The 25,445-nt window shown below is 40.9% G+C and overlaps 1 protein-coding gene across 3 annotated transcripts in view; it reads right to left on the reverse strand.

Moving 5' to 3' along the window:
- OXCT1 (3-oxoacid CoA-transferase 1) overlaps positions 1 to 25,445 on the reverse strand; it is a 121,730-nt gene that overhangs the window by 52,453 nt on the left and 43,832 nt on the right. For all 3 annotated transcript variants that reach the window (XM_036308366.1, XM_036308365.1, XM_036308367.1), the window contains exons 8-11: positions 11,226 to 11,333; positions 9,627 to 9,741; positions 4,948 to 5,042; positions 2,834 to 2,882 (exon numbers count right to left, since the gene is read on the reverse strand). In XM_036308366.1, the coding sequence (XP_036164259.1) occupies positions 2,834 to 2,882; positions 4,948 to 5,042; positions 9,627 to 9,741; positions 11,226 to 11,333 (367 nt within the window). The remainder of the gene's footprint in view (positions 1 to 2,833; positions 2,883 to 4,947; positions 5,043 to 9,626; positions 9,742 to 11,225; positions 11,334 to 25,445) is intronic.

A 25,445-nucleotide genomic window follows, 5' to 3' on the forward strand; every position in this document is an offset into this window, starting at 1 on the left:
ACAACTGAACCTTATCCTGACACAAATTCCATGTCCAGCAAATTCCGTTCCTCACCAATCCTGTGAGGTGGAGAGGAAGCAGGACTATGTGGTAGGACAGTAAAGCAGAGGAACATAAACATCTCCGTTCCTTTGGTCTCTGTGTTAAATCACAGTGACTTCGCAATGGCAATTTCCACGGGCTGACGTACACGCCGGGCGCTATTTACCACGTCACAGGCAACCCTGAGGTCACTGCGGAGCTTCAGCTCTCCCTATGTGATTTATGAAGCACAGTTTTATTAAAGAGCCCGGACAGCACTTCTCATGCAGGGAGCTGCCAGGCCCCTGCCAATACATTCTGGTCTCTTACAAATTACATTTTTCAGAAGCAAAGTTAATTTTTAAACATCCAGTAACTAAACAGAAATAGATATTCTAAAGCTGAATCCATGCTTTTCAAGTGCAATATCAAATAGGGTCAAAAAAAATAACTATAACTAATAATACAATCAATAAGGGCTCAGTGTATAGGAGGCAAAGGCCAGAAGCCAAGCCTAGAAGACTGTGTGTATCCAGTCCCTAGCAACGTGATCTTGAGCACCTTACTTCACTTTTCTGGGCTCAGTTTCCCAATCTGTATAATGAGGTTTCACCTGAGGCTCAAACTATATCATACATCTAAAAAGTACGCTGTAAATTATTTAGTGTTATAGAAGTGGTGATTTGTTTTTACATAGTCATATGAGATTATTATTTAGAAAAATGGGATCCTTAGAAATAGCTTTATTATTATTTTAAAATTTCATGCACTGATTTTACCCAGACACCTAATTCAATATTCATTTCAAGAAAGTTGTATTTAAAAAAAAAAAAAATTCCTTTCAACTTAACATAAACAATGGGCTGATCTCTCAGGTAATTTTCAAATTTGAGGAGTTGAGGAAACTGACAATTTGTATTCTGGGTTCTCTAGCTCAAAGCTTTTCCTCCCTAATTTGGACAAATTCTAAAGCATCATAAATCCCAAAGAGGACTTTGATGAAAGAGTTAGAATATTATTAAACTGATTTGCAGCTTGGCTTCCCAAAAGCACTGAATTACTGTTTTACAAAGCAGTTTAAGATTATACGTGACATTTCAGAAGTTGAAATACAAAACTGGTGGCTTCGTTAGGATGGAGCTACTTTTAAACTCAATCAGAAACGCCTACCATCCAACAATGTCATTAGAAAAGATTAACTATTTTTCTAAGGAAAGTGGGTTCCATGAACTCAAGCCTGAAATTTAGAAAATGGAGTTATTCGTTTTGCAAATAACTCACTAACATCATAAATTAATTAAGCCAAGAAGCAAATATTTTCACAGATCAATGAACGACTGCTAAAGGGTACAGCACAATTAAATTACAGCCTTGGCTAAATGTCATTGCTTTATCACAGTGGGCCTTTCAGCGTTGAGTCATGTTAACTAATTCAACTATTCAACCAGAAGCTGTTTTACTTCCAAAAATTCTCTAAGAATCAAACATCAATTCTTCTCGGCATCTGGCCTTTAAGCTCAGCTCATTTTCCTTCTCTTCTGAGATTGGCACCTACTATTTTTGAATGTGGAGTAAGAATAATACGTTTTCAGCGATAGAGTGATTAGGAGTAAAAGAAGGGTACAGACAAGCAGGCTAAGAATCGCATAAAAATTATCTTCTCATGGGCAGTCCCATGCTAAGGATAATCATCGGCCCCAACACAGAGGCAGCAGTGGTGCCTCCAGCATGGGCAGTGACGCTGGCCAGGGCCTCCAACCTGCACTAGGTTGCTAATGCATGGACTCTAGGTTCTAGTTGCACAAAGAGCTCATAATAAGAAGTAAACCATCTGAGTGTGGGAACAAGGAGCTGATAAGACTAGACTCCCGAATTCAAAGAAACTCTATATATTACTCATATCACTGGGTCATACTTAGTGGCAGACACTCCCTTCAGCACCACCCCTGAACCTCTGAAGGATGCTCTCTGACTCTGATGAGGACTAGCAGACAGGAAGTGGCTCCTATAACAGAAACCTCCATGCACCAGATCTTTTCTTTTTGCCCCTATGGATCCACACCCACACTCTTCTCATCATGAGTGCAGACCTATTTCAACCTGGAATCATCCAAGGGGAGGCTCAAGCAGGAGACCCAGTGAAGGAGACCCACCTCACCCTCAACCTGGCTGTGTTCCTTCCCTTTTCTGTATTTTTGTTCTTTCTGGGAGATGTCCTTGGCTATGTTTCCTAACCTTTGTTGCAATTTTTCATATATATATATATATATATATATGAAAATTGTCAGCAATTATATATATATTCAGCAAGAGTTTTGTTTAAGCAGTCCTAATTTAATTCTTCATACCGAAGGCCATAGTTCCTGTTAGGTGACTGGCCCTCTCTGACAGCTGCCCCTTAAGGCCTGCCTAGGGGTAATAATAGTAACTCCCTGTACCATGGTATCTTACCATCCTTTCCTGGTTTCCCTAATCCTGTCCACACGCTTGTCGACTGTCCCTCCCTTCAGGCTCCTCAATACCCCCATTTATAGCCGGGACCCTGACCGATTAAACCACCAGAGCTCTCACCATGGGATGTAGCTCCACCTAGAATTTTGCCTTGAGCTTAGTCTCCCTAATAACAGTCCTCTGACAAGAAGTCAGGCAACAATGGGGCTTGGAAAGCTCATCTCCCCTCCTCAATGAAAAATACAGTGACTACTCTCTCAGAAAAGAGAAAGAAGCAAGCTCAACTCCTTACTGGTATCTGGAATAGAACTAAGCCAACAGCAAGGAAAACACTGGGAAACTCGTAATGAGTGAGTTTACCTGCATTGATTAGATCTGCATCGACTTCATTTTCGAATGGATATGGACCCTGCCAAATGAAACAAATGAGTCAATGTCAATTAGTAACAGAAGTTTCTCACTGAACTGAACACCAATACTGTAATATAAACAACGTCTCTAAAAACTCCAGGAAATCGTCTTCAGAAGACTTGAGGTGAATCTTCAAAAGATAATTCTGGTATTTGCATGGCTGTGTTTCTCACATTCTTTCTCACAGTCTTCCCTACACTATGTGTTTCTCATAATCTTTCCTACACTAATAATCGTGACTAGGTAAATGAAAAATATTTTCTAAATATGATCAAAGTTTGAAAGTAATATTAAATTTTTAGAAATATATGACAATAAAACAAAAAGTATTCACGGTCTACTATGCAGCAATGTTATTCATAAACCTTCCTCTTAGCAAATATAAACTAAATGGCTGCATTCTTGATAGAACCAAAAATGAGGACATATTGGCTGTAAAATTTTAACAGTCTTTCTAAGGACCAAAATTTTATTTTTTAAGTGAATTGAAGTGGTAACTAATGTTTAGACCTATGTAAATTTCCTTTTAAACATTGACCCTGGGTAATTCACGTAAACTTATTTCCCTTATTTCAAACTGAGGGAACTGGTCACTCTAGATAATCCCTAAGGTACCCAAACAATACACATCTTCTTTTTTGTTGTATTGTTTGTTTGTTTGTTAATCCTCACCAGAGGATATTTATCCATTGATTTTAGAGAGAATGGGAGGGACGGGGAGAGACACAGAGAGAGAAACAATGATTGGTTGCCTCCTATAAGTGCCCAGATCAGGGCCGGGGATGGAGCCTGCAACCAAGGTACATGCCCTTGACCAAAATCAAACAGGCAAACCTTCAGTCCAAGGGCCAACACTCCACTAACTGAGCCAAACCAGCCAGGGACTAAGTCTCTGACTTCAATACGAATCTGATTTCATCCAAACACATATCATTTTTGCCTTTGAAAATGGTCATGATTATTGCCTCAATCAACCAGTATCGACTCTATGCTTATAATCATTATTTATAATATAAATAATGGTATACATTTTTACATATATAATTTTTATTGCATTAACAGTTATTATCCACTGAGGAACAATAAAGATTAGGAATACTATAAATTGGCAGATTATAAATAATCTCTGCCATAGTTCATAATTTAATTAAAAATGTCACCCAGGAAGCAAATGTGCTTCTTTTTTTCATTATAATACTGAGGAAAAACTGTGGCCAAATTCTCTGAGAATACTGAGCTCACCTGCAAGGTTAATTCTGAGGAAAAGAAAATTCTACCCTTTGGGACAACAAGACCTTAAAACACATTGATGAGAAGAATTGCTAAGACTTTTTTTAATTAATCAACTGTCAAAAAAAAAAAAAAATGTCCCTGCCCTAAATAGAAACCTTACTCTCCAGTTTTCACTCAGAGCCTTACTGAATTTTATTTCACAGAGACTGGTTAACCTTCATTCTTGTCCAGCCACACAAGAGTTAAAAGTAGTTAACTAAAGAGCAAACTGTGAAGTCCTCTGAAGCAGGCTCGGGGAGATGGAAACCCATTACCTGATAAAGGAGGAGCAGTGAAAAAACTCGCATAGTCAGGAAACATCTGCTGCAGCAAATATAACACTACATACTCACAATGACCACCACTGTATGGGAAAGTTAAATATTTTATTGTGATGATAAACAAATAGAAAAGGAAGGCTGGGAACTTTAAGCTAACAATTCTCAGTTATTAGAAGGTTGCACTACATGGAATAGCTAGTTCTCCATCAAGACTGCATAAATACATAGAAACATGGAACAGACTGCGGAATCTCAGAGGGAAGGCAGGGATGGGTGAGTGGGTAGGAAGAGATCAACCAAAAAAAACTTGTATGCAAATATGCATAATCCATGGACACAATGATGAAGGCCAGGGGGCAGAGGGGCATGGGGGTTGGCAGGGGGTCAATGGGGTGGGGGGAAGGGTACATATGTAATACTTTCACCAATAAAGATAAATTTAAAAAAAAAAAAAAAAGATGAGCAGGGGGAAAAAAGACTGCATAAATAAAACTTTAATTTCTATCTTACCAAACCCAGGATTCCATTTTCACTCTGCAGATGGATAGTCATATTTGGGCTGATAAAGTTGCTGGCCAGAAGTGGGATTCCTATGCCCAAATTAGCTGGAAAAGAAGCTGTTAAGGTAGAACGTGGAAAAGGTAGAGAGATTTATGCCATAAATCTTCCACATACATCAACCCGAAGAGAAGCCTTCTTTAAAGGCCCTTGCTCTGAATGTAATTACTGAACACATTCTCCAATCACCCTCTAGGCACTTTTGTAATTAAAAAAAATAAAATAAAATAAAATCACTAATTAATCACAGCTTTTTCAATAACGCTGATATGCTTTCCCATAAATATATCAAAGCGGTGGCTTTAGAAGACCAGCCAAGAGGTCATTTTCACTGTAAGACATTCTGTTTGCATTAACATGCTCAGCAAATTTAGACTGATGTATTATGACTTGTGACTGATACAATATTATTAAATGTGGATTGACCTTTGTTTAAAAGCAATTTTGACTTTTCAAAACTCCAACTAAAAATAAGGATTACTTAACATTCTTAAAAAGGGCTACCATTTCTAAATTTTAAAAATTTTCTGACAATACCAAAATGTCTGCATGAAAGTGTTTCATCTCCTTTGGGTCACTAAAATAGCATCCACTGGTGACTGAGTCTTCCCTAAAATACAAGCGGGGAAGGGGGCATAAGTTTCAGTGAAAAAAATTGTAACTATATAAAAAGTAGCTGGGCCTTGACCAGTTTGGCTCAGTGGGTAGAGCGTCGGCCTACGGACTGAAAGGTCCCAGGTTCGATTCCGGTCAAGGGCGTGTACCTTGGTTGTGGGCACATCCCCAGTGGGAGGTGTGCAGGAGGCAGCTGAATCAATGTTTCTCTCTCATCAATGTTTCTAACTCTCTATCCCTCTTCCTTCCTCTCTGTAAAAAATCAATAAAATATATATATTTTTAAATGTAGCTGGGTTAAGGCATCAAAGAGTAACTGAGGGTGTTGAATCTTCTTCCTTAGACATCAAAATAGGATAAATCCTAATATGTACCCAAATGGTGTGGGTTCAGTCTTGCCTCTCAATACCAGCAATCTGAACAGATAAGTGATATGTAAATAAAAACTCACAGACACAGACAACAGTATTGTGGTTACCGAAGGGGAAGAAGAGGGAAGGTGGTAAAGGGTAAAAGGGTCGAATATATGGTGACAGAAGGAGATTGGACTTTGGGTGGTAAACACACAATGCAATATACAGATGATGATGTATAAATTCAAACCTATATAATTTTATTAATAATGTCACCCCAATAAATTTAATTTTAAAAAGAGGGATAAAAAAGATATGCTGCCCAGAACTGCCGACTATGCTGTCCACTACTGCTCGAGAGTGGTAAACACTCACTGTTATTTAAATGCAGTCAAAATCCAAACACTCATTGTACTAATTACCTCTTCCTATCTCTTTTTTGAGAAAATACTTAAAAGATTAAAAATGGCGGCAGAGTAGGTGGATGCAGCACGGACATGCTCCCAAGAACAAACTGGAATTACAATTAAAATACAGCAAAACTCCCTGACTCATCAACAGAAGACTCACAGGAGAGAACCCTGATACCTGAGGACTGAAAGTGGAGGCCGCATAGAAACTAGTAAGAGGTGCAGAGGGGCGGAGGCGCGAAAGGGCTGGCCAGGTGCCAATAGGCAGCAAGTGAAATTCCAGAGAGATATCTCAGCTATGGGGGTTGCCACTGAGAACTCTGGGGTCTAATCCCCAAGCTGGGCCCTGCAGCAGAGAGCACCAGAACTGAGAAGGGTACCCACATAACATCTCCCTGTGAAAAGCAGCCGGGTTGCTGTCTGCCAGGGAGTGACAGCTGAAAAGTCAGGCACCCTCTTAAAGGGCCAATGCACAAAATCCCCTGTAGAGCTGTTACAGAATTTACCAGGCAACTGGAAAATACACACAGAAGTACTTGGAGATTCAGGAAAAAAACATTTATTTCCAGATGTACTAGTACCATGACTCAGGGGAGTCTGTTTCCAAATCCTGAGCAAACCAATATAGAGGAAGCTTTCTCTTTATACTCTTTGGTTTCTTTGTCCCCCAAATAAGACTTCTGGACCTTTCTCGGGCTTTGCAAAAAACCCCATGTGTTGGGATGGGTGCCATGAGACCACACCTAAAGGCCTGTCCTGGCGCCAGCACTGATAACCCTGTCCAAGAATTGTGTATTGTTCATGGTTTATGGCCTTTGTAAAATGTGAGTATTTAGGTAAACAGGTCTGGCAAGACCAGATAATTAAGGAAGGGGCAGTGACTAGACTATAGGCTAATGGGAATGTGCATTAGGGATACTGATTAACTAGGTACAGAGTCAGGCTGCTGATCTCCCCCCTCAAAATGTCTTATTTTCTTCATAAGAGTCACCCACCTTGTGCTCTGGCTGAGGGAGGGCAGAGTGGACTGGAGCTGTATAAGCAGAAGCCAGGATTGGGGACTCGGAGGTTAGAGCTCAGAAGGCAGACATCCCAAGTTTCCTAGGCTGAGACATTCTCTCACACAGCAGACGACATTTTTCCCACACAGACATTTGCTATATAGGAGGCCTTGCCTGGGGGAAAGACAGTTGATGCACCCTACTGGAAAATACCTTGCCATGAGGCCACTTAAGAGACTAAAAATAACTACTAGCCTCCAGGCAGAAGCAACTGCCTGGCCCTGTTGAAAAAACTCTTGCCACTACCTAGGACATTACCTGGGTGGGGTATCCTATCAGTCTGTAGGCAGAAGCGGTCTCTGGAGGCTTTGAGTCTTTGCCTGTCCTAACTAGTCAGAAACAGTGTTTGACACTGTCCTGTACTAGAGATTGAGAGGTATAGAGGATCTACCTAATACATAATCAGAAATCCAAACAGACAGCCAAAATGAGGAGACAAAGAAGCAACCCCCAAATGAAAAAACAAGAAAATTCTCCAGAAGAAATAAATGGAACAAAGATAAGAAAGTTATCTGAAACAGAGTTCAGAGTAATGATGGTAAAGATGCTTAACAGCAAAAAAAAAATATACAGAAACTATGAAAAAAGAACAATTGGAAATAAAGAATGACATAACACAAATAAAAAACACATTGGAAGGAATACACAGCAGTGGGGAAGCTAAGGATCGAAGACAGGGTTGAAAAAAAATCAATCAGAGAACCAAAAAGAAAAAATAATGAAAAAACAGGAGGACAGCTTAAGGGAGCTGCGGGACAACGTGAAACGTAACAATATTAGAATAGCTCGTGTGCCAGAAGATGCAGAAAGGGAGAAGGAATAGAGAATGTGTTTGAAGAAATAATGGCAGAAAACTTCTCTAACCTGGTAAAGGAAAAAGTCACACAAGTTCAGGAGGCACAGAGAACCCCAAGCAAGAAGAACCCAAACAGGCCCATGCCCAGACACATAATTAAAATGCATCAAAAAAAAAAAAAAAACTAGAGAAAGTACTTAAAGCAGAATTTGAGTCATTTACTGAACACCCTTATAAAACATCAGACATAAAAAAGGATACTCAGGAGACCTTTGTCAGAGGAAACAAGGGCCTGTTAAGAAGTTGGGTCTTATAGAGAAAGACAAACACCATATGATTCACTTAATGTGGAATCGAAAGAACAAAATAAATGAACAAACAAAATAGAAGCAGACTCATAGACACAAAGAACACAGTGATGGTGCCAGGTGGGAAGGGGCTAGGGGACTGGGTGAAAAAGGCAAAGGGATCAAGAAGTACAAATTGGTTGTTATAAAATAGGCACGGGGATATGAAGTCCAGCATAGGGAAAATAGCCAATAATATTGGAATCACTATGTATGGTGCCAGGTAGGTACTGGAAATATCAGAGGGAAACACTTCATAAAGTATATGATTATCTAACCACTATGCTGTACACCTGAAACTAATATAAAATAATACTGAATGTAAACTGTAATTGAAAAATAAATTTTAAAAGAAGTTGGATCTTATGTTTCAACGAGTATGCCAATGTCAGAATACAGAGAAAGCCAATAGCACTGGCTATAACTAGTACTTCTGAGGTTTAAAACCCTCATCTTGGAGCGGGGGGAGGGGGGGTAGAGGGTAACGTGGGGACAAGGACACATATGTAATATCTTAATCAATAAAAAATATATTTTAAAAAAAAAACCCTCATCTTGGGTAAGCTCCAATCCCAATAACATTTAGCCAAATGCCAAATTGCACTGAAGTCTATAGTATATGAGAAAATAGCTAAACAAATTTTTGGTCACCATTTTGTTCAAGAAGGCAAATGGACTATAATTCCAATTTCATATATCCTTCCCTTTGTTAAATTTTTATTTATTGGTTTGGGAGAGAGACAGAGACATCAATTTGTTGTTCCACTTTATGCATTCATTGGTTGCTTCTTGTGTGTGCCCTGACTGGGGATCGAACCCGCAACCTTGGCATATCAGGAAGACACTTTAACCAACTCAGATACTCGGGCAGGCCAACTTCATAAATCTTGATATCTGTAGATTACATGCCACACTTTGTAAAAACTGATCAACCGCTTTAAAAGTTACAAGGGCCTATAAAAAAGTCGCCGTGCAGCAGGCCTGGTAGCCTGAAGAACATGGGCAAAGGAGGGCCTCGTCTTTGCCAGTCCCACAAAGATAAAGGATACCATACATGCCATCCTCAAATTCAAGAGCTGCCCGCTTGATGATGCGCTCCCTCACATTATCTCCAGGTTTTCCGGATTTGGCTTTTACATCTTCCTGTTTCCGGGTTGATAAACGCTTTAAGATAAACAGAAATAAATTAGTCATAATTGAGGTACACCTTGGATTTTTATCACTGTAAAGCACAAAAGTTTACTAGAAAAAAACTGAATTCTTTCCTACTATTACTATGAGGCCAATCTGCAATATAACAGAGTTAAAAAGAGAAAAAAGAGAATACCCAGAAATAATTTTTTTAATCCTCACCCAAGGATATGCTTATTGATTTTTAGAGAGGAAGGGAGAGAGAGAACAAGAGAAACATTGATGTGAGAGAGAAACATCAATTGGCTGCCTCCCATATGTACCCTGGCCAGGGATCAAACCAGAAATGTGCCCTGACCAGAAATCGAACCCACAACCTTTTGGTGCACAGGACAACACTCCAACCAATTGAGCCACCTGGCCAGGGCACAAATAATTCTTTAGAAAATAAGGGACTGAGGTCAGATTTATTTGAAGGGCAAGGTATCCTTGCTCTGTCTCTTTGAAGCAATTCATCCCCCTGCTCCTGTCACACTGACTGCTGCTACTGCCACCTCCCAAGGCTCCTACAACTGCACTCTCCTCCAGAGCTCGGGCACTGAGCCGGAACGAAGGGAGCAGGAACAGACTTGGGCTCTGCTTTTGCAGGGCTGTCAGAGTGTGTTTACCAGGTGTTGCTCTCTCAACAGCCTATTTCCACCTGCAGAGTCTGGACTGGTTTTGCTACCAGCACATCACAGGGCTCAGGCATATCCAGCAACCAGCCAGGAAAGTATTTCCAAAGCTGAATCTCCTAACACAGACTCTGGTTCCTATTTGCAAATGTTCCATCATTTCTCCCTAGCCGGCTGACATCAGTTTTGGATCGCAGAATGCCTTTTTTTTTTTTTTTGTCATCCAAAGGATATAGCCTATCTCTGATTCCCTGATACCCCCAATACATGTTTATTCTGTTGCTGATCCCTAGACACATATGAATCTTGGTACCAATTCTGGTCCAGATGGTCACTCTTCTAGCTCTGAGTATACTTGAAATACCTCCAATGCTCCTGCAAGCCACTTCTTGCCACAATCTCCTACCCACCAGCTGCCTAGAGCCTAATGCCTAACACTAATGGGAAGTGGCGTTCTTCCCGGACTCTGTAAACCGTAAAGCAACTTTAAGACAGACAGACAGACATTTCTGCATGATCAAACATGGACAGTCCAGCAGGGGGGACAGCCTCGGAGACCTACTTATCCTTCTCTACCCTAGGGACAGGGGGGAAGCAACGCTATGCATCTTAAGTCAGAACACTCACAGGAACCTGGAAACCAGGATCACCGGGCACTGTTGGGCTGGACAACAACACAGGTGACATGTCCCTTCACGATGGGTACATGAGAAGCTCATACTAAGACCCAGAGCAAGGCTTCCTGCTCAGCTTTTTAATTCCCTCTTATCTGGAATGAACCCAGGGACACACGTCTCTGATAATCAGACCCGGAAATACTGACAGTGAAGCTAAGTCAACTACCTCAATTCTTTTCTCATATTTTTCTCCCTTTATAAGGCGATGTACATAAATCTTAGGAATATGGATGTCTTCTGGGGCAAAGGATCCAACATCCACAATTTCTTCAACCTATACAAAGAGAAAAAGAAATTTTAATTAAATAGTGAAAGCTTAAAATGAACCCTTTTTATTAAAAAAAAATGAAGTATATGCATCTTCACTTCCAACTTGGGTTGTATACACAATGTAATAATACACACGCGCGCACACACACACACACACACACACACACAGGTGGGTGGGCAAAATCTTATACCAGGGATTACAAGAGGCATTTTAGTGATGGTGTACCTGCTGCCCAACAGCTGGGAAGGAAAAGGACATGGGGGACAAAAGCTATCTTCTTCGATAAACAGACAGATCTTGACCCAAATCAAACAAATCTCCCAGGAAGAGTCAGGAAACATGAGGGCCTCTAAACTGAAATAGTGGGTCCAGATGTGCACCGACGTTCACCTGAGAATGAGTCAGGGGGAGGCAAGGGGACCCCAGCACTGTGCTCTGAACTCTCCACGCCCCGGCATTTCCTCCCCAGCTGGTGACCAGGTGGCGGAGGGGGGACAGGCAGGGCAGCTGAGCACTGCCACCTCCTCCACCCATGGAGCTCTCAGTCATTAGGACTCATTCCCACCTTTACACTTATTCCATTCAGCTCTTCGAAGACAGTCCTGACTTTAAAAATTCATGTGTACACGAATCCATTATCCTGGGGACAAGCATGAAGACTTCCTATTCACGAAGATATTTACCACAGCATTTGCTAAAATATGAAGGAGTTGGAAACAACCTAAATGGTTAATGATAGGACAAATGTAAAATATATCTGGTGCATCCACATAATGAATAGTTAATGACAGCTCATAATTCAATGTTGGCTCTTTGGTCCTAGGTGTAAATTATTTTTATACCTACCAAAGACTGAAAGGGAATACACTGAAATACTAATAATTATCATCTCCGGGTGATAGTACAAGTTATTTTTGTTTCCCTTCTACTTTTATAATGAAGGAAACCTACAATGTTCTTTTTTTTTTTAATATGCAATAGGCATCAAGTAATTTCCAAAACGAGAAAGTACATACGTGAGAAATGTAATATATTCCTTAATTAGTTAAATAAGTACCAACAAGCACATGTGAAAAAGAAAACAGCAATGCTAAGAAAAACGGTGGTTTCTAAATTCTGAAGCACTTACAAGACTTTGAAATATATTCAGAAATCCTTTTTGCTTCCATTTTTTAAAAAATAATGTGAGTTATTCCCCATGTCTAACACTCTTCCCAAAGCTCAGGGCCTTCTGCCTCTTGCTTGCATTATTGCAGGAGCTCCCTAACTGTTCTCCCTGATGTGATGCTTCAGCAGGGGCAAGAAATACAAGGGCAAGGGACAGAAACTAGTACTTCTCACTGACACCACAAATGCTGATGGCAACCAATCACTCTTCTCCTCTGGTTCCACCAAAGAAAGTTTCGACAAAAACAACAACCCCAAATTAAGACAAAGTTTCTTCACTGAGAGTAACTGCATCACGACTTTCCCAGAGAAGGAGTGGAAGACACTGGTAAAACCACTCAGATGAAAAGCGCGCATCGGGTAACACCCCAGCACTGGGTAACACCCCATCGGGCCCACGCTTTGCTCTCCTGTTAGGATGATTTGCACACGGTAAAGTGCACGTGCAGCATCTGTTCAAACTTCATCCACACTCAACAGTATGGAAAATTTCTATACAGAAATCAATGCTTTCTCCGAGTTGGTTGGCTGACTTCCATAGCAAAGGAAGAAAAGAATGGGAAGTACAAACCAACCAGAGAAAACATGTTTTCAGACAACCTGTGAAAAGAGTTTTTAAAAAACTGAAGAGGCAGGACCATCTCAATGCTACCCACTGAAGGGGCTGAGGCTTCTGGGCTGGTTTTGTGTGATCACGAGAAAGAACCTGTGTGTGTGTGTGTGTGTGTGTGTGTGTGTGTGTGTTGGGTGGGGGGGCATCTAGTGAGATCAGGCAATAACATAAGAATCAAAGATATCTGAAAAGAAACAATGAATAAAATGCACTTGTTAAGGAAAAAGTAATAATAAAAGTGTGTAAGAGCACTCACAAACGATGGCAGAGACACACCTCCTAAAGTCACAAGTGGGTGAGATAGAGAAGGAACAAAGAAGAGGCCTCAGTGCAAAGCAATGGGCATGCGCAGGTGTCCTCAGACAAGGTCAAGTTGGAAGCAAGGTAGCTAGGAACCACCCAGACTTCTCCTTGGCGCTGTGCATAGATCTTATGTGGCACCATCTGGTCCATCTAAAAAATCCAGACACTTGAGGCTTCTCTAATTAGTACTTGTCTTCAGTCATTAGCAGGAAAATTGAGGCTAGGAAATGTTAATTATTATTGATTTGAACTCTCTTTTCCAAGGTTGCTTTCTCTGCCCTGCACGCATCCTACTTTATAATTCTGAAAAGTTGTATAATAAAGCTCGGAGAGAGATCAGAATTCATCCTTGGGTGACAATGTTTTTGTTTTTACTTGGCAAGTACTATTTATATCTCAGGGAAAGGAACAGAGGAGCTGCCAGGCAATAGGTTCCTTATTTTTATTTATTTATTTATTTATTTAGTGACAACCTCCATCCGTTACAGCCACAGAAACGGCCCGACCATGGAGGCTGCTAGTGGAGAAGGCTGTGAACCTGCAAACCCGGATGTTTCATGATGCAAAGTGAGGGCTGTGGGGGAAGGAAGGAGGCAGGAATCACATGGCAGACTTTTTCCCTGAGTCATTTTAACTTTCAACAAGGTTTCAAATGACCCTGGCTGGGTTGTTCAGTTGGTTGGAGCATCGTCTCATACACCAAAATGTTGCAGGTTCAATGCCCGGATGGGGAGCATATGGGAGGCAACGGATCGATGTTTCTCTCCCTCTCTCTTTCTCCTTCCTCTCTCTCTAAAATCAATAAACGTATTCTCAGGTGAGGATTTAAAAAAAAGGTTCAGAATGAACATTCATCTTTTGCCAAGAAATAAAAATAGCAGACAAGCAGCAGCAATAATGTCTGTCATCCTATGAAACACCAACCCAAATTAGCAAAAGCTGAAGCCTAGAAAAAGTAGGGAGAAACTAAGATGGCGGCATAGGTAAACACCGGGAAATTGTCGCCTCCCACAACAATTGAAAATTACCGCAAAGGACTGAGCAAACATCATCCAGATCAACAGAAAGGCTGGCTGAGTGTAAATTCTACAACTAGAAGGAAAGAAAAGCACGCTGAGAGCCAGAGGCGCTGCGGAGGTGAAGTGCAGAGGTGCGGCTCGCGCGCACGAGGAAAGGGGGTGGCACCTGAGGACGCGGCTGTCTTTTTGAATCACAAACTCCCGACTGCTCTGAACTCCGGTTCCGGGAAGTCTCTGGGGACCCAGGTCTCATACGGGGAGAAGCTGGTCTGTCCGGCAGCGGGCGAACTTGAAGGCGGCTTTCCCTCAGAGGTGCTTGCAGCAATTAGCGGGTCACTGAGACCCGCGACTCCGGGCGGAGAATCAGCCATAGCCCCCTGATCCGCCCTTTGATTCCCTGAGACCACGCCCCACCCAGGCTGCAGCAGAGGCTTTTGCATGTGAATGTACCTAACTGCAGCCCAGCCAGGCAGACCCGGAACTTCCAAGAGAAGGCCCAAGGCCCCGCAGTGGCTTGCATTGCTTCACAGCTGAGCCTCTTCGTGGCTCCTGCTGTGTGGCCTCAGGCAGAGGCTGAATTAGCACCTCCTTAGATCCAGGAGCCACTGTACCCAGTGGTCAGAGGGTACCAGACTGCAACTCCTCAGATCCATAAGGGACACACTCAGGGAGCAGACTCAGTGAGCACCAAAGCCCCACTGAAGCAAGTCTTGCCCCAGAAGGGTGTCTTCAGCACAGAAGTTCTCCCACTTTAGACACAGCTGATTCTCACAGCCAATTGGCCTGGAGGTCAATTCCTCCCAGTGATTCTACAACAACCAAGGCACCAAGAGTGTCCACCCCAGGTAACTGGGGAGGCTGAGCTACTGGGCCCTACAGGACACCTGGCACGCAGGGCCACTCTATCAACACAGGGAAGCTGCCAAAATGCGGAGACAAAGAAACAGGTCACAAATGGCAGAAATGGAGGAAAGCAAACGATTGGATATAGAGTTCAAGGCCACGTTTATAAGGTTTTTCAAGAATTTTATGGAAACCGCCGATAAATTTAATGAATCCCTCAATAAGTATAGTGAGACCATGGAGTACATGAAAAAGGACCAACTAGAAATTAAGCATACACTGACTGAAATAAAGAATAATTTACAGAGATCCAGCAGCAGACAAGAGGATCCCAAGAATCAAGTCAAAGATTTGAAATTCAAAGAAACAAAAAATACCCAACCGAAAAAGAAAAAAGAAAAGAGATTCCAAAAATATGAAGATAGTGTAAGGAACCTCTGGGACAACTTCAAGAGTACCAACATCAGAATTATAGGGGTACCAGAAGGAGAGAGAGGGCAAGATATTGAAAACCTTTTTGAAGAAATAATGACAGAAAACTTCCCCTACCTGGTGAAAGAAATGGACTTACAAGTCCAGGAAGCGCAGAGAACCCCAAACAAAAGGAATCCAAAGAGGACCACACCAAGACACATCATAATTAAAATGCCAAGAGCAAAAGATAAAGAGAGAATCTTAAAAGCAGCAAGAGAAAGACAGTCAGTTACCTACAAGGGAGTACCCATACGACTGTCAGCTGATTTCTCAACAGAAACCATGCAGGCCAGAAGAGACTGGCAAGAAATATTCAAAGTGATGAATAGCAAGAACCTACAACCAAGATTACTTTATCCAGCAAAGCTATCATTCAGAATAGAAGGTCAGATAAAGAGCTTCACGGATAAGAAAAAGCTAAAGGAGTTCATCACCACCAAACCAGCATTATATGAAATGCTGAAAGGTATTCTTTAAGAAGAGGAAGAAGAAAAAGGAACTCTTACCATTTGCCACAGCATGGATGGAACTGGAGAGTGGATAAATACCACATGATCTCACTCATTTGTGGAATATAATGAACAACATAAGCTGATGAACAAGGACTGATCCAGAGACGGAGAGGCATTGATTGGACTGTCGGGACTTGGAGGGAAGGTAGGGGAGGGTGGGGGTAAGGGGGAAGGATCAACCAAAGGACTTAAATGCAAGCATATAGGCCTAATCAATGGACATGGACAACGGGGGGGAGAGGGCATGAGCGGGGGGGGGGGGGGGGGGGTAGAGGGTAACGTGGGGACAAGGACACATATGTAATATCTTAATCAATAAAAAATATATTAAAAATATATATATATAAATTCAAAGTAAACATCATTACATAAAAAATAATAATAATAATAAAAATAATAAAAAAAAAAGCTGAAGCCTAGAAAAATGGAAGAGGAAGGCAATGAGCAATAACAGAACCAGGTACATGCTGGATGCAGAGGTGCTCTGGATGTCAGTTTAAGCCAGAGAACAGGTAAGATGAAGAAAACGTGGAGAAAAGGCAAGTCAGCATGCACGGCATCCTTCCCCAAAACCCAAAGAAAAAGAAAAAATTTTCATTAATCCAACGGAGCAGGAAAGTCCCTATCTTCTTAAGCTTCGTGCTAAGAAATGAGATGACTGGTACAAAACATAGAAGATGGCATGAAAGCTAAAAAGGCTTGGAGCACATGCATGTGGTCTTAGAGTCTACATGGGAAGGCACAGGGACTGAAAAGACGAATGGCTATTAAAGAATCTGAAGCCTGCCCTAACCGGTTTGGCTCAGTGGATAGAGCGTCGGCCTGCGGACTGAAGGGTCCCAGGTTCGATTCCGGTCAGGGGCATGTACCTTGGTTGTGGGCACATCCCCAGTAGGGGGTGTGCAGGAGGCAGCTGATCGGTGTTTCTTTCTCATTGATGTTTCTAACTCTCTATCCCTCTCCCTTCCTCTCTGTAAAAAAAAAAAAATCAATAAAATATATTTTTTTTAAAAAAGAATCTGCAGCCTTAAAAACGATGGTAATTATGATAGCACAATCATTATTGAAACCTGATTGACTGGATCTGAGGCCCACAGACATTCCACCACGTGCAGTGAAAATAAGCTGCCCACGTATGTAAAAGGACAAGGAACTAGGCACACGTCCGGGAAGCCACGACCTAGGGCAGAAATGTGAGAAAGTGTATTTAAAGTGATTTCAAAGAAGAAAGAATATCACACTAATGACTATGGAATCAGAGTGCTCACTAAACTAAAGAGGCAGATAACATATTTTTATAGAAATGATAAAGTCGGCTCAGAAATAAGACAGTGCTATTATGAGAGACACTAATTTTTGAACACCTTCTATTCATGATATTCTGCTGATAAATCCTCTATTGTCCTCTGACAAGTTCTATCTCTCAGAATGAAACCGTGAGACAGAAACCATGATTCCGGATTTCCAACCAATGAGGATAACTGCTTGGTAAAGCAGAAATGATGGGAACCCTGAGAGAAAGTGACAAGGTAAAATTGAAATTTGCAAGAGACCAGGAACTGAATCCTGGACATACGTAGAAATGGGTCCAGATCTTGGAAGAAAAGCAGATTTCAAAAAGTTGAGAGGAAAAGACAAGCGGGCTCACGTGGTCAGAAACTCTTAGTGACAAATGGGGCTTGCCAGGCTCTCACATCCACTTGGACAATGTGCAGACAGATCGTCCTGATGACGAAGAGAACCAACTGGAAACAAACGAAGGTGGAAAATGGTTTCTGCTGGCTAGGAGAACAAAATAGGCCAATACTAAGTGAATGAAATTCATTAGGGATCAAGGTTAATGTTGTAATTAAATAAATACCTGGCCTAATACTTTTTTTTGAAAAGGAAATAAAAGGGTTTAGCTAACTACCAGCTCAAAGACTATAATGTAGAGCAGCGGTTCTCAACCTGTGGGTCGCGACCCCTTTGGGTGTCCAACGACCCTTTCACAGGGGTCGCCTAAGACCATCGGAAAACACATATAAAATTACATATTGTTTTTGTGATTCATCACTATGCTTTAATTATGTTCAATTTGTAACAATGAAATTGGGGGTCACCACAACATGAGGAACTGTATTAAAGGGTCGCGGCATCAGGAAGGTTGAGAACCACTGATGTAGAGGATACCCCAGAAACTCCAAAAGAATCTTCCTTTCTCCATTTGCTGTCCAACCTCAGAGTTCACAATAATCATCTTCAACCAAATGTCCCTCATTACTAAGTAAAAACAGTTCTTCCTCCCTCCATTGTCTCATTTAGAAACACTGGGTAAGAAGGAAAATGGATGATGCAGTTTAAACTCTTTAGAAGAAAAGCTTTACCTAAACTAACTCAATTTATTAAAACTAAGACTAGCAGCAAAATAAGTAGGACAGATTGATCCCCCCCCCAAAAAAAATAGAAATATTACTTTACTCAGAGACTATCCCAATAGTTTTTATAATGTGAGAATTGTTTTTAAAAAAACAAACTTAAAGCAGTTTATTGTAAATATTGTTTTCATTCCCACTGACTCTAATACCACATCCAAACAGTTCAGCCCATGCTAGTATTTTGCTAACACATTTGCTTTGACCAAAAATTCCAATCTTCAAAAAACATTCAGGAAGTATTATTAATATACAATTTTATGTCATATATTTTCCTTAAAAAAATTTTTTAATATATTTTATTGATTTTTTACAGAGAGGAAGGGAGAGGGATAGAGAGTTAGAAACATTAATGAGAGAGAAAGATTGATCAGCTGCCTCCCGCACACTCCCCACTGGGGATGTGCCCGCAACGAAGGTACATGCCCTTGACAGGAATCGAACCTGGGACCCTTGAGTCCGCAGGCCGACGGTCTATCTCAGGGGTGGGCAAACTTTTTGACTTGAGGGCCACAATGGGTTCTTAAACTGGACCAGAGGGCCGGAACAAAGGCATGGATGGAGTGTTTGTGTGAACTAATATAAATTCAAAGTAAACATCATTACATAAAAGGGTACGGTCCTTTTTTTTTTAGTTTTATTCATTTCAAACGAGCCAGATCCGGCCCACGGGCCGTAGTTTGCCCACGGCTGCTCTATCTTCTGAGCCAAACCGGTCAGGGCTCCTTAAAAAATTTTTATTAGAACTGTAGCAAATCCAGAGAAGTAATTAAAGTGAGCACATCTACCCGAATGAATTAAAATACTTCTAACATGTTAATTCAAAGCACCAGTCTTATCTATAATAGTAAGAAAAAAAACTATACCATTATCACATGCCCCCAGGAGAGCAGGAAGACATGATATAATTAATAGAATTAAACTAGGAACATTTTCAATGAAGAGTTATGGAGAAACAGGGAGAAAAAGGAAGTTTGTGTTGGGTTTTACAGCCCCAGAAATACTGCCTTCCCTATTAGTGATACTGACTAAAATGTTAAAAAGTTACTATGCAACAGGGAATGAATATGCCATACTTATTTATATAAAACTACCCATATTAATCTTAGTAAATGTTAAAACCAGCTTGTTACTCCAACCTGGTTTTTTCTCTCAAAACTAGAGCTTGCATGTTAAGTTTTTTAGTATACATCACAATCCAGCAACTTCAGTTCCTGTGTGACCCTAAGGAGCAGCCTGACCTTCAAGTCCCTGGCTGGCACAGATGCCAGGGACACAGGAATTCACCGACAAAAACCAGATGGCCAACTCAAGGACACTGCCTGCATACCCACAGTCCCTCTGCCTGATCTCTTTGTTCTGCTTTCCCTCTCCCTCCCTATAAAAACCTCTGCCTGCACTGAGATGTGAAGAAAGATTTTTGAGGACAGGAGTCTACACATCTTCTCAAGTCACCAGCAACTTGAATAATCTCCTTTCCTTCTTACCAGCACCAGCTCATGAGTTTGGCTTTTGTTGCTTCAGGCAGTCACACCTGGGTTCCGTTACAACTACTCTTTAAGACTTGCTTCCTTTCATTTTAGGCTGTTAATCATCCTCGGAGTTCTTGATTATGCAAGAACACAGTATTTAACACAAACTGCAAGGGAGAATTGGGTTAAACTAGTGGTTCTCAACCTTCCTAATGCCGAGACCCTTTAATACAGTTCCTCATGTTGTGGTGACCCCCAACCATAAAATTATTTTCGTTGCTACTTCATAACTGTAATTTTGCTACTGTTATGAATCGTAATGTAAATATCTGATATGCAGGATGTATTTTCATTGTTACAAATTGAACATAATTAAAGCATAGTGATGAATCACAAAAACAATATGTAATTATATATGTGTTTTCCGATGGTCTTAGACGGCCCCTGTGAAAGGGTCGTTGGACCCCCAAAGGGGTCACGACCTACAGGTTGAGAACCACTGGGTTAAACTCTAACATCTCCAGAACACAGATAATGGCTATTTAAACTAACAGAATTGACTCAAATTCAGCTCGAGAATGATTCAATAATTCCTAAATTTAAAATCACTTCCCATGTGCAACAGATAACAACTTCCTTTTTCATTTCATCTTTTAAATGTTCTCCATATGTTTTCAATTCTATGAAGCAGTAAGCAAAGCAGAATCCTAACCCTATTTATTTCATTACAAATTAAAATGCCATGTTGGTTTTCCCTGATTTAGTCTAAGAAAGGCAGGCAAAACACAAAAGAATGAACTTCTAAACAAAATATCCTCTTTCTTCTCTCTGTACTTCAGTTTCACAAACTAGCCCTTTAAGTCTAAGAAATTCAAACATCATCACATTCTCTGCTGTGATTTTAGCATTGAGATAAAATGGCCCTTCCCATCATACAAACAGCAGACACACAATCGGGCTGGAATCACTTGGTTCCTGATTTTCAAAACAAACTGAATTTCAGCCTCTAGTCCTCACTAGGAAACCAGGACCAGTCCTAACTTGAAGGCCCTCATTCACAGCAATGATGGAAACCTACAGGGAAGAAAGTTGATTGAGGTCCCAAATCTAGAACGTCTTCTTGCCATATACACCTCATCCCCAAAACTCAACACCATATTTTAAAAAATTAAGAATGACAATTAAGAGAAGAGCCCTGATCTTTTAGTCAGAATTTACCCATCACAGAAAAGTGGCTGGGGTTGGTAGAAAAGAGTAATTTATTGATGCCAATACTCTGTAAGAGAGTAATTTCTGTCCTTGTGAATCTAATGTCATACTGACTTCTTCCATACTTAAAAAATGAGATAACAGAGCATGCTTCAGAGAACTGGATTTGGGGTCAGAAGATGCAGATTTAGGGCTGAGCCCTAATTATCATCTAGAACTGTGTTCTTATGTGAATCACAGTCATTTCATCTCTAAAATGTGCAAGTTTATTGATGCTCAGTATTCTTCCCAGCCCTTGTGTAATGGCTCACAATGGCCTTGTCCTGCTTAATAATAGACTGAGTTGCGTTTCAGAGACAATAGACCAATAGACCAAGGATTCTCTCTCTCAGCTGAAGAATGTGCAAAGGAGAGAACTTGGACCTCCCGCTGCACCGGAAACCAAAGTCTCGTACTCCCTTCCCCCAAAGGAACAAAAGGACCAGGACATAATTGAAACAGGAACGCCCGAACCCTTTCAGAAGCCAAGGGTCTGCTGTCTACGAAGATCTGCCGTTGATATCCCTTTACCGTAGTGGCCAAGTTTCAAGGTCCTCCGATTAAACCTTGCCCACCAGCACTTCCACTACCTGTTCCCCCAGACCCTTAAAAAGCCTGGTCCAGTGAGCAAGATGGATCTGGGGGACCATTAGTTCTCCCATCTCCTTGGTTGGCATCTTCTCGATCACTAAACCTTTCCTAACTCCAAACTTCGCCATATTGAGCCTTGGCCTTTCGCAGCACCAGGCACTCCGACTTTGGTTAGGTAACACTTGCATGTCTTATAACAAGACCTTAGCGTCCGCACATTAGTGCATCTTTCTAATTATCCTAGGTTGTTGGCCGCTAGACCAGTTCCCTCCTGCTGGGTGCGTTTTGGTAAATGAAACACATGATTTTAATTCCATGCTACTTGGTATCTTCACTACCCTTCTGAGCGTGTGCGTTGGCTATGCTAATGCTCTCCTGACTACCCAGGCTATTGCATTTACTGAACCAGTTTATGCGCCACCAATTTTATAATCCTCTGCATGTCTAGTTAACTACCACATGGCTTGCTCTGCTTTAGCTGAGTAATAAGAGCCTCCTGAATGAGACACACTATCTATTTCAGCCAGCATTCAACGGCACACCTTGAGATAAAAGGATCCTGGAGAAGTCAGAGGCAGCGAGGCACAGTAATAAGGGAGGGAATTACAGAACGGCTGGCAGCAGATTATCAAGTCTCTCGATGCAGGGCCCAACAAAGGCCTCAAATATAAAGGAACAACCACTGAGCACAAGGCATTCTTTGCTTTCTCAGACCACGGCAGGATAATGATGTCAATCAACTAGAATGGGCAGAACATTTCTAAGCCTGCAAAGTGATGCTTGTATTTTAAAATTACTAGCTCTCGGTAACTCCAACATCATTTATTGAGCATCTATTATGTCCCAGGCATTGTGCCAGGGGCTGGGAATACAAAGATGAGTGGAACAAGGTCCTATGAGGTGTTCAGTCGAATGGAAGAGATAGGTAAAAGATAGGTAAACAGCTAATCACAATATAACACGGTAAGAAATGCTTCCACTGAGCAGAAAATGAAATAAGAAGGGTGGGAAGGGCATACCAGGCAGCAGGAATGGCCTGGAGTCAAGGAAGGATGTGATCTATAGGGGAGGGTAAAGTGATGGCCCCCATGAGAGGATTTAGGATACCCAGGAACAGGGCGGGCAGAGAGAAGTTAGAAATGCTTGTTATGTCACGAGGAACCTAATTTTGGAAAAGCTATTCAAAATAGCAACAGCTACCCTGAACAGAAAAGAAATGCGATTTCCTTCATTCTTCAAAAAACTCCCAAGAGAGTTCACCTTCCCAAATGCTATCAGGGCAATTTCTTTTGATTATGGTGGCTTCTCTCCAGAAAGAACACTATTAACAGCTTGGCAATTACAGCCTCTCACTATTATTAATTTGGTTGTGCACCTGGATTTTCTAGGGACCTAATAAAAGGCCCCTGGGAAATTTGAATATATTCTAATTTTAGGAGGCTGCCATATGCTATAGGATCAAATTACAGAAATGTGTTTATAAGAAATATAACCAGCCCAGCCAGTGTGGTTGAGTGTTGGCCTATGAACCAGATCATCACATGCAGGAGGCAGCCAATCAAGGATTCTCTCTCATCATTGATGTTTCTATCTCTCTCTCCCTCTCCCTTCCACTTTGAAATCAATAAAAACATATTTTAAAAAATCAAAAAGAAATATAACCAATAACACAAAAGGGGTCAATGAGTAATGTCTATCATCTTTCCTCTCATACATTTCTTCTTTAAACCACTATGTAAGCCAGAACCTGAAAATGCCTTATTTTTGTAAGTTATAGTCTTGAGCCAGAAAGATTTAGAGAGTAACTCCTAGAAAAGAAAAAAATAGCAGCTAATTTTTAAAATGAAACAATCTTACATAAGCCTTAATTATCGTTTCAGCGTTTGTAGACTAGCTCTATATTTGAGGTGGAAAAAATAACACTTTGACAAGGTCTCTGAAAGGAGTGAGGAAAGCCACTGTTATTTTCATGGGAGTGACTTTAAAATCACAAGCTAAATTCTTAACACGAACCTGGGATAAATCAATAAGTGGGTCAAAAGTTGGCAGTTAAACTGAAGGAGAAAGTAAAATTAGTAAATGAAATCTTTGTCCTTTTTACAATAAGACAATTTTGTTCTGAGAGCATTCCCCTTGGTTTATGCCAGTCTACTATGCCTTATTATCCAATAACCTTTCCGGAGAGAATATCATAGATAAAGAATCCAAAACCACTATATTATGTTAGAGATGCCCTCTGGCCCTTTCCTCCCTTCTCTTTTTCCACAGAATCTATGTCCCCATTTGCAACGAGATGATTTTGTGGGAAATCGTGACCATAAGTTTGAAAGAGCTGTCTCAAAACAGTGAATCAACAGAGCAACTGACTCACGCCTTATTTTAGGAATGGGTTCTGTGGGGATAGCTGCCAATCACGGTTACCTGCTCTCTGGGCGCCTCACCCATCTTTACTTCCTCAACTGGGTTCCTGCTGCGGGTTTCAAAATGCTCTTCCTTATCTAGTCTACTAGCACAGCCGATCAAGTTCAGGCCCAGGGTGGGGAATCCCCCAAGAGGCTGGGCTCGAACTCAGAGAGCCGAGCTCCAGAGCACACATCACCACCATCCTCCCCTTCCCCCTCACACAGCTCCTCATCTACGTGGAAGACTCAAGAACACCTGGGAGTGAAATACTAGAGACATGGATTCCTATAAAAATAACTAGAGTAATACTTACAGCAACATATAAAACCACAAAAGAAATGCAAACAGCCAATCAATATTTAACTTCCTCGGTCATGAAAGATATGCAAATTAAAACAATAGGACAGCATTTTTCACCTAGCAAATTATCAAAAAAATTTAAGTATAATATCCATCTACTTTCATATGTTATTACGGAGTTATAATTGAAATTACCTTTGTGGGGAACGATTTAGCAATATTTATTGAAAGTTTGTAAAATGTTGATGTACACAACCCAAAATCCACTTCTAGAAATTTTGTCACAGAAAATAGACATGCACAGGAATAAGGATTCTCACTAAGGCATTATTAATAATAGTGAAAGATAAAAAACAACATAGAAGTCCAACAGTAGAGAGCTGTTAATATAAATTGAGTATAACTACCAAAATATCCTTTTGGGTGAATATTTAGTAAACTCCAAAAAAAAACCTTAATGTTCTGCTTAATGAAAAAATATATATACAATGTGGCCCTAGATTTTATTTTTTTTAAAAACAAATTAAAGAAATCAAGACAAGAGACACCCCCAATTCCATTTTTTTCCCCCTCAAGGCTCTTGGTTCTGTGCAGGAAGGTTCTCATTTTATAGCTTCTAGATCATTTTATTTTATAAGTTTTAAGAGGTTAATATTACTGAATGACTTTTTATTTTGTGTTTATGGAAGTATTAACATTGTCCTGGAGCTATACTTAGTTGACTAAAAAATTCAATTAGCTAGATGTCTATGACCC

The sequence above is a fragment of the Myotis myotis genome, unplaced genomic scaffold (assembly GCF_014108235.1).
Source record: "Myotis myotis isolate mMyoMyo1 unplaced genomic scaffold, mMyoMyo1.p scaffold_m19_p_5, whole genome shotgun sequence".
Classification (NCBI taxonomy): Eukaryota; Metazoa; Chordata; class Mammalia; order Chiroptera; family Vespertilionidae; genus Myotis; species Myotis myotis.